This window comes from Centruroides sculpturatus, unplaced genomic scaffold (genome assembly GCF_000671375.1).
Source record: "Centruroides sculpturatus isolate CEXI.00-Female unplaced genomic scaffold, Cexi_2.0 scaffold1346, whole genome shotgun sequence".
NCBI lineage: Eukaryota > Metazoa > Arthropoda > Arachnida > Scorpiones > Buthidae > Centruroides > Centruroides sculpturatus.
In genome coordinates this window covers 81,798-97,109 of record NW_019385468.1, presented here as the reverse complement: position 1 = coordinate 97,109, position 15,312 = coordinate 81,798, and the positions used below count along the sequence as shown (strand labels likewise).

Here is a 15,312-nt window from a genome sequence, read left to right as displayed (position 1 = left end):
AAAGAAAAAATTCTCGAAGCTGTGAAAAATGCTCAATCTTTAAATTCAAGCATCATTGGTAAACGTCACAGTATTATCGCTGAGATGGAAACAATGTTAAAATTATGGCGTAATAATCAAGTAAATGTGAAAAATTGTAAAATAATATAGCCCTAATTTGTTATATATATGTATTATCTAAGATTTTATTAAACATTGTTTTCTAAATTATTGTTTTCTTTAGTCTCCGGCCCCAATTAAAAATTATTTGTATGTATTTATATGCGAAATTATACTCCGATTTACACGAATTCGACTTACGCAGTTACCGCTCGGTCCCACCTATCGTGTAAGTTCAGGGTATTACTGTAATAATAATAATAATAATAACAACAAAATTAATAATAGCAATAAAATAATCAGTAATGATACCACAGACACTTCCTCGTTCATCAATGATAATGTTATCATCGATGATATAGATTTAGTGAATATGCGCTCACTTTTATTTCAGGAAATGCTCATTAAATATACAGGTACAGTTCCCACACAAAGACCACAAATACCAAAAATCTACACATTTAAGGTAATAGGAAAAACACTAAATTATGTAAACACTCATTTATTTACCACACTACATCCACTCTCAGACATTCATACATTAGTTTATTCTGGGGCACTCACAGTAGTGACACACTATGGACTGAAAATACAATTGCAGACAGATATACACAAAACACAATTCTTTCATAAGCCTGCCTGGCAGAGAAGAATAGAAATACAAATAAATTACATTAGACAGCAATTATGCAGGCTGACACAATATACTAAAAACAACATGACACCCAAATTAAAGAAACAACTGAAAAAATTTTCAAGAAATTCATGAACATCACAAAACATGAAATCACAACACACACGTTATAGAATACGTTGATACACTAAAACAAAAACTCTCAGCCAAAGTACGTAGACTCAAATGATACAAAACGTATGCTATGAAAACAACAAAATAAATTTATTTACAAACAATGAAAAACTCTTTTACAGACAAATTGGTAACAAAACAAACACTGATACACAGCACAGTGGCACACCAACAGAAGAAGAACTCACAAACTATTGGTCTTCTTTGTTCTAGTGCTGTCACACACAATGCTGATGCAAGGAGGAGAACAAAAACTTGCACAACATACCAACTATGCCTTGTGCTGAAATAAACATACACAACATCTGTTATGCTGTTAACAGAGCACATAACTTGAAGACATCTGGTGTAGACAATATTCACAATTTCTGGTACAAAAAGTTACATCATTGTAGCAGAAACTAGCTAAAAACCTAACACACATCAATATCAATGCACAAGACATGCCAAAATTTCTTACTCAGGGCATCACCTACATGAAACCTAAAAACAACAATACACTGACCCCACACAATACATTGACCAATTACATGTCTTCCAACACTACAAATTATTGACATCCTATATTACAAACAAAATATACAAACATGTTGAAGATCACAACATTCTTACAGAACAACTAAAAGATTGCCGTAGAAATCACGGGATGCAAAGAACAGTTACTCATAGATTCAGTCATTCTACAGCAAGCACACAAACAACACAGAAACATACACATGTCATATAGACCATAGAAAAGTATTCAACAGCATTCCACACAGTTGGCTGCTATATATTCAAGATGTCTACAAAATACATCCATCACTCATTGCATTCTTCGAAAACACTATGCAGCACTGGAGAACAACACTACCATCTCAGGGTTAGTAATACTTCCAAACAAACAAACCAAATATTCATTAAGAAAAGAATTTTTCAAGAAGATTCCTTGAGTCCTCTCTGGTTCTGCTTAGCCCTGAACCCATTATCTAACATGTTAAACAAACATGGTTACAATGAAAAAAAAACAAAACAGTTTACTTTGTCACATCTCGTACACGGACAACATAAAACTTTATGCATCCATACAAATCAACTTCATCAACTCCTACAAATCACACATTCATACACCAAGGACATACAAATGGAGTTTGGCCTAGACAAATGCAAAACACTTCACATAGAAAAAGGAGTCCTGAAGAAAGGAGATTTTTCACTTTGAAATGGAGATGTTATTGGATCTATGGAAGAAGGTGAGCTCTACAAGTATTTAGGATTCCAACAGGTCAAACTAACAGAACATGCACAAGTAAAGCAAAGATTAATTAAAGAATACTGAAGTAGGTTAAACACTATTCTCAGAACACAGTTAAAGCAACAAACACATATGTTGTCCAAGTACTCACATATTCTTTTGGAGTTACACATTGGACTCACACAGAGCTACTCTAAAGGAAAACAAGAACAACACTTACTAAACATAAACAACATCATCCTAAATCTGCCACAGAAAGATTAACCCTTCCACATAAAGATGGCGGATGTGGCCTGATTGAATAGTAAACCTTTACTACAAACAAATACAGACTCTGCAAGAGTTTTTCTACAAGAAACAAGAAACATCACAGTTACATAAAGCAGTAACTCTAGCAGACTCAAATAACACACCATTAAACTTACACTCACAACATACAGACATGACACAACATATAAAAAGCATAGACACTATTAAGCAATTATGGGTTTGAAAGGCACACCATGGCAGGCATCCCTACAACCTGGCCCAGGATTTTGTTGACAAGACTTGGGGAGACCAAAGGATTCATGATTGCCATATAGGATTATGTCATAAATACTAAAAACTACAGAAACACATTCTTAAAGATACATCAGTCACAAATGACACATGCAGAAAATGTCCCATCATGCCAGAAACTATACAACACAAACTTCCCATAACTTCTGGTTGCAAGCTCTTGGCACACAGATTGTTTACATAGACATAATTAAGTAGCAAATATAATACTCCAAGAGCTTGAAAGAAACAAATTATCCACAAACGATTCTACAAATTCATTCCAAAGACAGTATTGGAAAACAATATGCACAAAATGTACTTTGACAGAGCCAATGAATCACATGTAAATAATTTACAACAAACCAGACATCACACTCATTGACAAACACAATAAAATCACATACATTATAGACATATTCCATTCCAAACACTCACAATGTACAAAACACATGCACTGAAAAAAATCAGCAAATACACAGAACTCTCCCAGGAAGGAAAGCACCTGTCAAGCATGGATAGGGTACTTATTGTACCTGTCATTCTCTCCTGTACAGGTGTGATACCACACACACACACACACTACACAAAAGCCTGGGAACATTATAATTGGGTAGAAATACATACATCACACTACAGAAGGCCACTGTATTGAATACATGCCACATTGTTAGGAAATTCCTCAATACACACACATCACACTGGCACACATATTTAATTTCTGTTTTGTTTTGGTTTCTATGCCTTGACTCTGGTCCGATATAGTACACAGCAACCAGTGCCAACTGAGTATAACTCACTAAACCCAACATAATAATAATATTGCATTTTTGCTTTGCAATTTCAAAATGTTTAAAAACTTATATTTGTTAGAATGGTTGAGCAATTAAACTGTCTAATATTTAATGCATATTTAAATGTGTCTACCTGTTTAAATTTTCATATAATAGTATATAAAATGTTAATACAGTAGTACCTCAGGATATGAAATTAATCCATTCCTAAACTGAGATCGTATCATGAAAATGTCGTAAGGTGAATCATTTTTCCTCATACGATTACATGAAAAATCAAATAATCCGTTCCAACACGAAAAACACACTCAAATTAAAGCTAAATAGTACATTGAAAAAAAAAACTTTAGTGAGGAAAACACTGAAAAATGTGTTTTGTAGTTGTAAATGTATAAATAATCATAATAGAATAATAATTGATTAAAAAAAATGTAGTTTTATTTGCACTTTACCTTCGAGGATAGACGATGGTGGAGGTGTAAACTGGTTGCGGAGGAGAGGGAGAAGGGAAATGATACTAAAACTTAACTTACATAACATAATGTAACAATAACTTAAAAATAACTTAACACTAATTTTTTTTATCTTTTCTGTTTTATACAGGGTGACCCAATGAAAACGAAACGGCGGAGTTATCGTGTTCGTCCAAGCAAATTGCTCAGACAGGTCGATTTTAATCTCAAGGGGGACATTTTCTGCAATGAAGTTTTTGCGATTCTGAATACAACAGACAACAAAATTTTTAAAAACTTATTCATTTTTTATTAACTAAACAAACATTTATTTCAGCAAAAAGTAACACAAACTATTAAAAAACATAAAAAAAAAACCTTTTAAGCTAGACCGCACATGCAAGGAAAAATAAGTTGATCATAAAATTAAGGTTGATAATGTGTTATCTGTTTCCAAATGTTATACCTGTATTTTGTAGTGTTCACATTAAGCTTGACCACATAGTGATTCAATTCGAATTTAAGATTATTATTTGTTTATTGTGAATTTTTGTACACATAATCGTTATGGTTTACACAATTGCTGAAAGGGTAGAAATAGTAACTCTTCATTTCAGAAATGGCGAGAATGCTCATCTTACTGCAAATTTATTTAATCAACGTTATCCAAACAAACATTGTAATGCAAAATACATTCTAGAGTTGGTTCAAAAGTTTAAGTTAACGGGTTCTGTGGCTAACAAAAAACGCACTCCCGGACGTGAACTTCCAGTAAGAAACGAAGCGACAGAGATTGAGATTTTGGGGCAAGTTGCTGCAGACCCAACTTTAAGTATAAGGAAGCTGGAGGCTGTGACTAGCATAAGCAGAACATCTATTTGCTGGATCCTCAAAACTCACAAGTTTCATCTGTACAAAATTAATTTAGTTCACCAATTAAATAAAGATGATTTTGATCGGCGACAACGGTTTTGTGAAATTATGACAGAAAGATTAAGAGTTGACGTGGATTATCTTTTTAACATTTGTTTTTCCGACGAGTGCACGTTTTTTTTAAACTCAACGGTTAATCGTCACAATTGTCGATATTAGTCAGATAATAACCCAAGCATATTTTGTGAAGTTCATAGCCAAACTCCACAAAAACTAAATGTGTGGGCCGGAATCTTTGGAGATCGATTACTTGGCCCCATTTTCCTAGGTGGTAATCTAATGGGAGAAAGTTATTTAGATTTACTTGAAAATGTTGTACATCCATTACTTGTTGATATCGTCGAACATGACGACCGATACTTAGAAGACCACCTTACTTTCCAACAAGATGGAGCCCCCCCGCATTATGCAAGGCCAGTTACAGAATTTTTGAACACGGTTTTTCCTGGGCATTGGATCGGACGTAGAGGTCCTTTAGAATGGCTGGCTAGATCCCCAGATCTTAGTCCTCTTGATTTTTTTCTTTGCGGACATTTAAAAAGTAAGATCTATGCAACCGAACCAGGATCTCTTGAAGAATTACGACAAAGAATTGTAGACGAGTGTTCTAAAATAACACCCGAAACTTTCCGAAGTGTAAGGAACCGTTTTGAGCAAAATTTGTATTATTGTATGGAGACTAGTGGTGCTCAATTCGAACATTTATTGAATACTTGATAACTTTTTCTTATGTTTGTTACTTTATTTGAAATAAATGTTTGTTTAGTTAATAAAAAAATGAATGAGTTTTTAAAATTTTTTGTTGTCTGTTGTATTCAGAATCGCAAAAACTTCATTGCAGAAAATGTCCCCCTTGAGATTAAAATCGACCTGTCTGAGCGATTTGCTTGGACGAACACGATAACTCCGCCGTTTCGTTTTTGTTGGGTCACCCTGTATATATGTTACTGTGAAAAACTGAAATTAGAGAATATCGATATTCTCCAGTGAATGTTGACACATACAAAATACATCGGTGAAAGACTGAATATTTGGTTATATTATTATACATTCGAACAATCATCGGTGTATGTCGACAAGCACAGATAAGCTTTGGTGGAGGTCGAAACGACACCCGAGAGAGGCGACAGTTTGTCGCCAAGTTCTTTGCCATTTTCTTCTGCTCAAATTGGTGATACCCTATGAAAACAAGTTCCTGATGTCGACTGTGGCCGTACAGATACCCAAAATGTGTTGGCGGTTGTTGTTGGAATAGAAGACTCTGACATTTATAAATTAGCAAACAAAAATGGTACCCTGAAGCAGTTTTATACCCATAATCACTTTCTAATTTGTAAAGAAAGGTTAATTTCCATAGATGAGATTTTTTCTCAAGAAATATTGCCGAGAGAAGCAGCTGCAGCTAATTCTAAAAGTGGAAGGGGGCAAGGCTATACACGCTGTCATTACAAAAAAGTGTTCTACGAATAAATGCATTTGTAAAAGCAAGGAACTCTTGTGCAATTCAAAGTGCCATAACAGTTTAAGTTGTTGCGATAAATAAGATTGTATAACGTTAATCACATAATTTATGTGTAAGTTTATTATTGTATTATTTTCTTTGGTGATTTAGAATGTACTGTTCATTTTAGGTTTAACAGTTTATTTACATGTGCTGTTACTTAAGCTTTATCCTATTTTGACATAATAAAAAGTTGCATTTTTGTCTTAACATAATAAAAATATTTTTNTATGTGTAAGTTTATTATTGTATTATTTTCTTTGGTGATTTAGAATGTACTGTTCATTTTAGGTTTAACAGTTTATTTACATGTGCTGTTACTTAAGCTTTATCCTATTTTGACATAATAAAAAGTTGCATTTTTGTCTTAACATAATAAAAATATTTTTTGACGACAACAACCTTTCGACAACAACAAAAATATTTTTATTCAACATTCACCATCGGTGCATGCTGAATGTCGACATTTGCCGGTGAAAGTGAGAAATAACGATATTTAGCAAATATTTCATACATACACAAAACAACTGTGTGAATGCTGACATTCACTGGAGAATGTTTACATTCGCCAGATATCGGTCATTTACAGTAACATATATATTTTTAATTTTTTATTACTGCTTTTTGCTTTCTTTCCTTCACTTCCACCAGCACTTTCATTGGATAATGGTCGCTTGGTAAAATATCTATCCAAAGAGGTTTGGCTTTGCCTACTTTTTAAAATGTTTCTAAAATGACTTAGGCAAATGTCATTAAACTGAGCAGCAATACAGCCAGTGTGAACCTTTTCGAGATGTTTCTTTTCAATAAAATCAGTCACTTTCTGATAATACCTCAAGATTTCCTTTATTGAGTGAGATCCTTCCATGACAAAGCAAACACGTGGACTGAGACCAATGAACAGAAGGAACATGTGATCATGGCAGTGGCACTGTGAACTAATGTAATGTCGTATGGTGAGTTTTTGTTCGTACCATGGAGCAAAAATATGTTCGAATTTCATGTCTTATCCTGAAAATTTCATATGCTGAAGTGTTCGTATCCTGAGGTACTACTGTAAATCAAATTTAACTACATTAGGATTCATTTATTTAAAAATTTATGAGTTAAGTGATTTATTTGTTTTGAATTAGTTTCAAATGCAGTTCTGTTTTATTTTTATGTTGTGTACTAGCTGTTTATATAGTACTAGTAACCCGGGATGTCCTCTATTGGACATTCTAGCAGCAGCGGTGTCATTCCATGGTATAAATAATATTTATATAAATAATAAATTCCTATTACAAATAAAAATAAAAATATATACTGTTAATAAATAAATTATATATTCAATAATTAACAACAATGGGATCAGTATAATTAATAAATACTAAAAATAAAGAATATTCCTAGTTTTAAAAACAAGTAAAAAATACTCTGACTTCTTCCAACTTCGAGGAACAATACAAGTTAAACAGACAAACTAATGACGAAAACTTAAATTTTCATTATTACCAGCTTTTTTATTCCACTTTATCTACAATTGATATACTCCAAATGCATTTTGCTTCACGAGTAAGCCTCATCAGTGGATACATCAGACTATCGATCACTGCTCCTGTTTTATGTCAAGTAAACTTTTCCCAGCATGCATCAACATTCATCCTGGTATTTAAATTTATGAAATTTGCATGCATAATGATGCAAAAATGCTCAATAATTCTTCTTTCAATACAATTTTCTTTTTTATATATTTTAACATTTTTTTTTTTAATATATTTTAACATTTTTCTTATTTATATTACAATCAAGTTTGTCTGTTTAACTTGTATCGTTCCTCGAAGTTGAGAGAAGTCAGAGTATTTTTTTACTTGTTTTTAAAACTAGGAATATTTTTTATTTTTAGTATTTATAAAATATATACTGTTATAAATAAAATATATTATTAATTTAAATAATAGCTGAAAATCATTGCTAGGGATGCTCCCTAGTGTGCGTTCTAGGCATTCCATGACAAATTACAGATGACAGATATATAAATGGTGGCATCAATGACTTATATAAGTAGATACTTAGTCACTTATAGAGAACAGAATATTTAGGTTGATAAAATGGCCAGGATAGTAAATATAAATTCACAAAAATAAGATGTCTCTCAATAAAGTGTCTAAATAAAAGTGGACTCTGCTGTAAGACTGTTATTTTCTGAGATCTGGGAATTATTTTTGTGAATGTTTAGATACTTTTAAAATATTTTACATGCATTTTACTCAACATATCCATTAGTAAACAAGATATAACCATCTTTATTGAAGCTTATATCAAATGTATTGTTTTATAGTATTCTTGGTTTGAAAAAAATTAAAATACTGTAGAGACAAACCAAATGAACAATGTTTCAAATGGTACAATATAATTGATTTATCTATCCATTATTTGCTAAAGATGCTTTTATATTTGAAAGACAAAAAACATGCAATATATCCAAATGAGTGATATAATGAGGAGCTATCATATTTTAAAATTGGAATTATCTTATATAAACACAGAATTGAACTGTCATATTGTCTTTCTTAATCTAATATACTTCTAAATTAAAAGTTTATACATGAAATAATGAACTATGATTTATATAGTTATTATCAATTATTTGTAAAAACTTTTTGTGAATGTATATATGTCATTGTTAGTGAATGTATGAAGTTTTTCACTTTATTATTTTTATGAGTTTAAGTAAAATTTCAGTTTTTATTATAGGAAATGTCTTACATATGGCCTATTTATGAATGTAGCTGAATTACAAACAGAAGGTGGTTATTTATCTGTAAGTATATCATGGAATGTTACTTATTTTAGACTAATTTTAAATTACAGAAATCACAAAATTTATTTTAAAATCAGTTATCATTACATAGTAATGGGAAGATTTTTATTACTATTTCCAATAATATTATATCTATCTATCAACTTTTTAAATCCTGTATGAAAAAAATCTATTGATTTGTGGAACAATCAAAATTTTAGTTTATTTTTGAGAATTTCTACATTTGCAAACTCTTGAGAATGTAAATAATTTTGTAAATTTTGATTAAGATAATAATGGGAAATGTAGATAAGATAAAATCTCCCAGTTTAATATTGTGGTTTAGTAGTTCAAAATAGATACGTTCCATATCTAAATATGGATTCGGGAGAAAATCTTATGGGGAATGATTTTTTTTAAATTTGTGTAATGAAATAATGTATAGATGTTATATTGCTTTAATAATTACTTAAAATACATAAACTTAAACAATATAAAAATGTAACAAAATTAAAAAGTAATGATAGAAATATTATTAAATATTTATAACATTTGAAAGAAAGAAATTAATGAAGCTTGTGTTAGCAATTTCTAAATTCTTGTATTATCACCTGTAGATAATCTCTGTTCCTGTCCTGTCAGATGTTGAGTACTGTATTATCTCTTTTATTGCAAGATTTTGACATGCTATTTTTATCAATTAGTTGTCATTTAATGTTATATATACAATCTATATTTTTTTTCATGTTTGAATATTTAATCCAAAATGAGATTGTTTTTCTTGATGATTAAGATAAGCTCTGATTTATGTGCTGTAACAAATGTATTTAAATTAATTTATACATTTCTGAGCACTTTTTCATGTGCTTATAAATATTTAATGAGACATAATTCCAAATTCTTAAAAAGATATGACAAAAGTATCTGTCCTACATTCACTCTAATTAAAGATTTTTAGAGAAAAACTGTTATTAGAATGGATTCTAGTAAAGCAAAGTTTTTGATATATGTCTGTAAATATCAATATTAGTAGAATTGATCAAGTGAAGTTTTACAACCAGTTGCCAGCTTGTTATAGTATGTATTGATAAATGTTTACACAACCAGAAACAATTAGAAAATCAATTATGTTCACCCTATTTAAATCAGCAAGCTTTAATCTTTATGCATTAGACCCAAATGTAGAAACATTAAAGACACAGAAGTAATAATGCTCATATACAACTTGTTCACCCTAAAGAGGCTTGAGGAGCTTGAGATATATAATTTGACTTTCTAGAGAAAAATCTGTACTAAAAGGACTTTTGTAGCATCTCAACAGTGTGGAAGTCATTATACAAGGTTCTCCACAATGCAAGGTAATACAGTAGAGCGTCGTTTATCTGAATCAACCCGAATCAATTGGGGACTGGGGTTGTTCGGTAAATTGATATTTCAGATAACTGATTATGTACGAAAAAATATATTAACCTATCCCATGTTGAAATTTTTCTCCGTTGTGTGTCGCTTTGCGTTGAATTTTCATTGATGTTAAGCCTAACGAAGACTATTGTATTGTTAAAAATTATTTTTTTATTTTGTACAAACAAAATAAATATATTGAAAAATATAAAAACAATAAAAAATTATACTTCAGAAGTTAATTTAGTATCAAAAACGTAAAATATTTGAGTAGCCCAAGACATAGCCAAAGATTGCAGCGCCACAGCACTGGCGAAAATTTAAATTTGTCGACTGGAATTCTTTCGGATAATTGACATTTCGGATAAACGATGCTCTACTGTAATGCCGACACCATATAAAACTACACTAGGATGAAATATCAATTTTAGGTAGTATTTAATTATTTATAACTATTTGCCTTTAGTATGCACTAACATAATTCTATTCAGTTTGGTAATTGTAAATGTTAAATACTGCTTGTAATATTCAATAGTTTAAACTATATTCAAGAATTCTATGTTCTGTTGAATATGTGAGAACCAAGAGGGCGAACTCTCAACTCTGCTTACCGGCAACGGGTTGGTAGAACCCATTCACATTGTCTAGGATGGTTTGGGAGTTATATTTAGGTCATGGATCTGGAATTCCCGGTCAATGTCAGGACTGACACCACATAGGGATTTTATCTTGCACCCTGTCACATGGTAATTAGAGAAAATTCTTTTAAGGAGGGCTATAAATATAGTGGAGAATACGTGTAGGTAAGCTGATAGGTGTTTGTTGTTTCCAATAAACAGACAGGTTTAAAATAAGCACAATCACAGTTTAATATTTCTCTAGACCAGAGGTTCCTAACCTTTTTATACTCGCAGCTCACCAAATATTTCATAATTTTTTTGTGACCCCCATTTTTTTAATAATAATTTATATTTGTTAAATTATCTATAATAAATTGATTTTTTTATTGTTTTATTTTTTTATATAATAAATGTAAAACATAACTTTATTATTTTATTATCTATTTAAATAACATCCAAAATTCACAATTAAACATAAAATCTGATTAATTTTTAACAAAAAATAAAATAAGAAATGTTTAAAAATTCATAGAAAAAACAAAATATATTTGAAAATAATTTAATGAGATTTCTGCTGCTGAATATCCTCAACTAATTTGTTAATTTTTGGTTTGATTATTCGATCCAAAGTCGATGCTAAAACTAAACTAAAACTAAAACACCCACAACTTGTAAAGATTTTACATATCTTTTGCAAAAACATTTAAAATTTCAAAGCCTACTACTAAGCCTACTATTTTCCTAATTACTTTTAAAATTCCAAGCATTAATAGTTTCTTAGAATTACTTTGAAATAAAAGATGTAAATACTGTGGTGTAAATAGCATATTTGCATTTATTTCTTCTGTACTAACAAAGTTGTATGTAGAAAGAAATAAATAAAAAAACTAAATACGAAAACTTTATCTTTCTTATTTCACTTTTCAATACGATATTCGGTTATACATCAATTTTCTTTTTATTATATTCTGATGGAAATTTTGCATAATTTGGCAGCCCGGCAAACTTCTTATGGACCCCCAGGGGGCCATGGCCCCCCTGTTAAGAAACACTGCTCTAGACTAAGATACATAAAGTTACAAGTATAGCTAAAGATGGGATTATACATGTTATAAGCTACACAAATATAAGTGGCACAACAAATTTAAATCTGTTAAATCTAGGCACAGAGAGAGAGTTTACACATATCTAACAAATACTTCATAGATCTCTTCATAGCTCCTAGATTCTTCTATGTGATGTTGGCTGAACAATCAGTGCTCTAAGGCTAAGAGTCTGAAGGAGGTGAATCCGGCAATGTAGATATGGGTGGCTGGAGTTCTTCTCTTGATTATGGCGGGTCATTGTCTACTGGTGATGTCCGCTGGTGACTGCTGATGTCCGCCCTGATGATTGGGTACAAGTTCTTTTTATACCCATTTCTGGCTGATGCAATCTTGCAGTAATGTGTTCTAAGTTCGAACTGTGTTGTTTATACGAATCGGCTGTTTCAATGAATTATTGACACTTTCTATCCAGCTTTGTTACTTGTCTTACTTCATAAAATTGATAACAGCTGTCAAACCTATCAAATTAATTGCCGGTAGTGACTAAGGTCGGGGTTTGGGTTACAACCTTAGTAATAATTGTTAAATTGGAGAGATATTTGATCGGTCTTATCTATTAAGAAATCGGGAGAAATAGGATGTGTGTGGATTTTTTCCACTTGGTTATTTATTTCTCTACTATTTATTTTCCCTTTGGCTTGATCCTCTCATCACCATATTAACATGTAACTTAATTATTGAATTATTTAATTACTTTCATTTCCCCCCTCAGAATGTCACAAATATATTTTTCTGTTATTTTCAAAGGGGCTCTCCTCTCCATAAATTACATCTGCATTTTTCTTGAAAGTTTTACTCCCCATCCCCCTCTGGTCCAAGTTTTCATAAACCCTTCAAACTTCCAACAAAACTTGATTCTCCTTAAAACTGTCATGACTTTATGAATGATAGCTACCATAAGCGAAAACGAAACATACAAGAAATTTTGAAATAAATGTAATAAAATGCATAAACTGTGTAAAATTCAATGAAATAAATGGATGTCCACTGAAGCTTAACCCCTCCCCACTCCCTTGTTGGACTTTGTCTAACCTGTCATAAGTCCCTCCCCTTCCAGTGTGAATGTCATTTTTAGCCTCAAAAACTTTGAATCAAAAAAGTTAAGTCTGAAGACCATCATTAAAAATTATTGAAAATGTTTGTGTTTGAAGGACTAAAGCTTACTGATTTAAAAAGGTGGATGTAAGTGATTTTCCAAATATGGTTCAGCTCCCAATGAAGCTAATAGGCCATCTTCAACAGATATAACTGATTGTCCCAAACATTAAACCATGTACCAAACTCACAACACCCTTTTTAAACATCATTTTTGGCATTTTCTGAGAAATAAGACTTTGTTTCCTTAAATATCTACTATGTTTTTCATTCATTGTTTATTTATTTATCTAAAAACGTTTATCATAGCGTACTAACAACTTATAAGATACCAATAGATTGAATTGATTGCATAATATTTGAAAACATTGTACATAAGACTTCATAATAGTAATTTTTCTATATTATTGAAATATTTAATATGAATGACTAAACTCTTTATTTTAGATAGATACTCCTCGACAGCCAGTAGCAATCCATCCATCTTCATGCATCTTTGGAATGAAACCTACATACATCATGTATACAGAATTAGTGGAGACATCAAAATGTTATATGAGGTATGATTTTCAGATTGACATAATCGTGGTCTTATGTATTTAGGTTCTGATTAACCAAAACTATGTTTTATCAACATGATTAAAATATGATGCTAATTGCATAATGAATTATGATAGTAGCTTTTGTGATGACAAAAAAAATGACTGCAACTGGCATGTAGACTTTTATAATTGAACTTTTATGTGGTTTTAATAAATTTTCAATTATTGGAATTGCCAATTGTCAGATTCAATTAGATAAAAAAATTATCTTAGCTTTTGAATCCCACATATTAAATAAGAATATGTGTATTTAAAATAATAAACGTCATTTAAATTTGTTGCATTGTATGAAAATCACAAATATTTACTTACAAAAAATATTTAATATCATTTTTATAATTTATGATTTAAATGAGAAATATTTGCTTGAAATCTAGGAATAAGTTTTGGTTCAGAATTATTAGTACTGATGATATCTGTGCCCACCAGTAGCCAAGTGGTTCCCTTCCCTGCAAACCCACGATTGAACTCCATGTTCAACTGGGAGTTCGGTCATGGGTTCAAACCTCGCCAGGATGGTCTTGCCGTGTGGAGTTTTTTGGTTTTCTCCACATCTGTAATGCCTGAATAGGGACCAGTTATCCTTAAAAAGACCTCCCAGAAGGCATCCCCCTAGGCAGATTGCCTAAGTGTTGTATTGCCATAAACTTAACAAAACAAACTGATGATATCTATGAAATAATGTGAAATTTTCCAGAATATTTCTGTATTTAAAATGAAANGTTGCATTGTATGAAAATCACAAATATTTACTTACAAAAAATATTTAATATCAGTTTTATAATTTATGATTTAAATGAGAAATATTTGCTTGAAATCTAGGAATAAGTTTTGGTTCAAAATTATTAGTACTGATGATATCTGTGCCCACCAGTAGCCAAGCGGTTCCCTTTCCTGCAAACCCACGATTGAACTTCATGTTCAACTGGGAGTTCGGTCATGGGTTCAAACCTTGCCAGGATGGTCTTGCCGTGTGGAGTTTTTTGATTTTCTCCACATCTGTAATGCCTGAATAGGGACCAGTTATCCTTAAAAAGATCTCCCAGAAGGCATCCCCCTAGGCAGATTGCCTAAGTGTTGTATTGCCATAAACTTAACAAAACAAACTGATGATATCTATCAAATAATATGAAATTTTCCAGAATATTTTTGTATTTAAAATTAAATAGTTTCATTTTAAGTTCAGTTTATTTTACTGCAATAAATTATAATCCAATTATCTTCTTCAGAAAGTTATTTCTTATAAAAATTATTTATTTAGGTTTAAATTTAATTTATAATTATATGTTGAATATTGTTTGTGTTTAATTACAAATAAGAAAAATAAATTGTCATAAACATATTT

At 31.1% G+C, this 15,312-nt stretch overlaps 1 protein-coding gene across 1 annotated transcript in view; it reads left to right on the top strand.

The window, feature by feature from the left end:
- The window catches only part of LOC111639277 (putative ATP-dependent RNA helicase DHX33), a 60,741-nt gene extending 46,403 nt beyond the window's left edge, over positions 1–14,338 (top strand). Inside the window, exons 16-19 of the mRNA XM_023385112.1 lie at positions 494–565; positions 5,020–5,522; positions 9,098–9,164; positions 13,813–14,338. Coding sequence (XP_023240880.1) covers positions 494–565; positions 5,020–5,522; positions 9,098–9,164; positions 13,813–13,968 — 798 coding nt within the window. The 3' untranslated portion in view covers positions 13,969–14,338. The remainder of the gene's footprint in view (positions 1–493; positions 566–5,019; positions 5,523–9,097; positions 9,165–13,812) is intronic.
- The last annotated feature ends 974 nt before the right edge of the window (positions 14,339–15,312 follow it).